General features: G+C 49.7%; 1 protein-coding gene across 1 annotated transcript; it reads right to left on the bottom strand.

Annotated features, from left to right (window-relative positions):
* Window positions 1-15: 15 nt before the first annotated feature.
* LOC103399239 (ras and EF-hand domain-containing protein-like) lies at window positions 16-985 on the bottom strand. Its single transcript, XM_008337954.2, has one exon. It carries the CDS (start codon window positions 551-553, stop codon window positions 200-202), a length of 354 nt encoding a protein of 117 aa, XP_008336176.2. The 5' UTR covers window positions 554-985; the 3' UTR covers window positions 16-199.
* Between the last annotated feature and the right edge of the window lie 20 nt (window positions 986-1,005).

Raw genomic sequence — 1,005 nt, 5'->3', positions numbered from 1 at the left:
TCCATCCACCTGTCCACCTAACTTGTCCTGTCGACTCAGTGATCCTGGTACAGTCTTTAAACACCTGTACTCTGTACTCCGATCAGATACTCTGAGGGTCCTTCTAACTGTACTTTGCTGGGGGCCTCAGAAAACTTTTCTCCGTCCCTGACGGATTACGATGGCGGACACTTCTGTCAACAACAGCCGGATGTGATAGTTACCTTTCGGACAGCTGAAACTCCACATCGATTCTTCCCACAAAATCTTCCCACGGTCCTGCACCTGCTCTGCTGGGACTCGAACATGTCAGCGCTGCGAAGGTCGACACATCCAGAGTCTGCGAAACCTCCTGGAACCTGGAGGAAAACTCGTTGTAGTCGATGAATCCGTCCTCGTCCGCGTCGAACCGGTCGAACAGTGTCCTGATCTCGGATTCCGGGACGTTGAGTTCTCGACAAACCGCGGTGAAATCCCCGAACTCGATCCTCCCGGATTTGTTCACGTCGCAGGCGGAGAAGAGTCGCATGAGACTCGGTCGGTCCATGGTCGACGGCGGTTTAGGAAGAAACATATACAAGTACAATAAAAGTTAAAAGTTGTTTCCACCTAAACTGGCCCACGATGACGATGAGTGTTTGGTCTGGGTCGTTAATCGGGAGTCTCCGATTGGCCCAGGTCCTGGTGGAGGAGGGTCTTCAGGTCCATGGTCCGGCAGCAGGAGCTGAGATGATCAGCTGTTCTCAATGACCATAATCATTCAAACCGAAGCCAACTTCTGTTTGTCTTCTAGGTGTGTGTGTGTTCCTCGGGCTGCTCCTGACTCCACCCTCGGATAAACGTTGAAAAACTAAGTCAAATAAAGCAGCCAACTACTGCTGAGCAGCAGCAACAGTCCGTAGAGTAGAGCAATGTGGAATTATATTTGTGTTTGGCTCATTTTTATTCCGAGAAAGTTAATGATCAAACACAGGAGGGTAACTATTAAAATAAACTAACCCAACCTACCAGAAACTGACGTTCCCT

The sequence above is a fragment of the Cynoglossus semilaevis genome, unplaced genomic scaffold (assembly GCF_000523025.1).
Source record: "Cynoglossus semilaevis isolate Cse_v1.0 unplaced genomic scaffold, Cse_v1.0 C19118748, whole genome shotgun sequence".
Classification (NCBI taxonomy): Eukaryota; Metazoa; Chordata; class Actinopteri; order Pleuronectiformes; family Cynoglossidae; genus Cynoglossus; species Cynoglossus semilaevis.
This window is presented reverse-complemented; position numbering and strand designations above follow the sequence as displayed.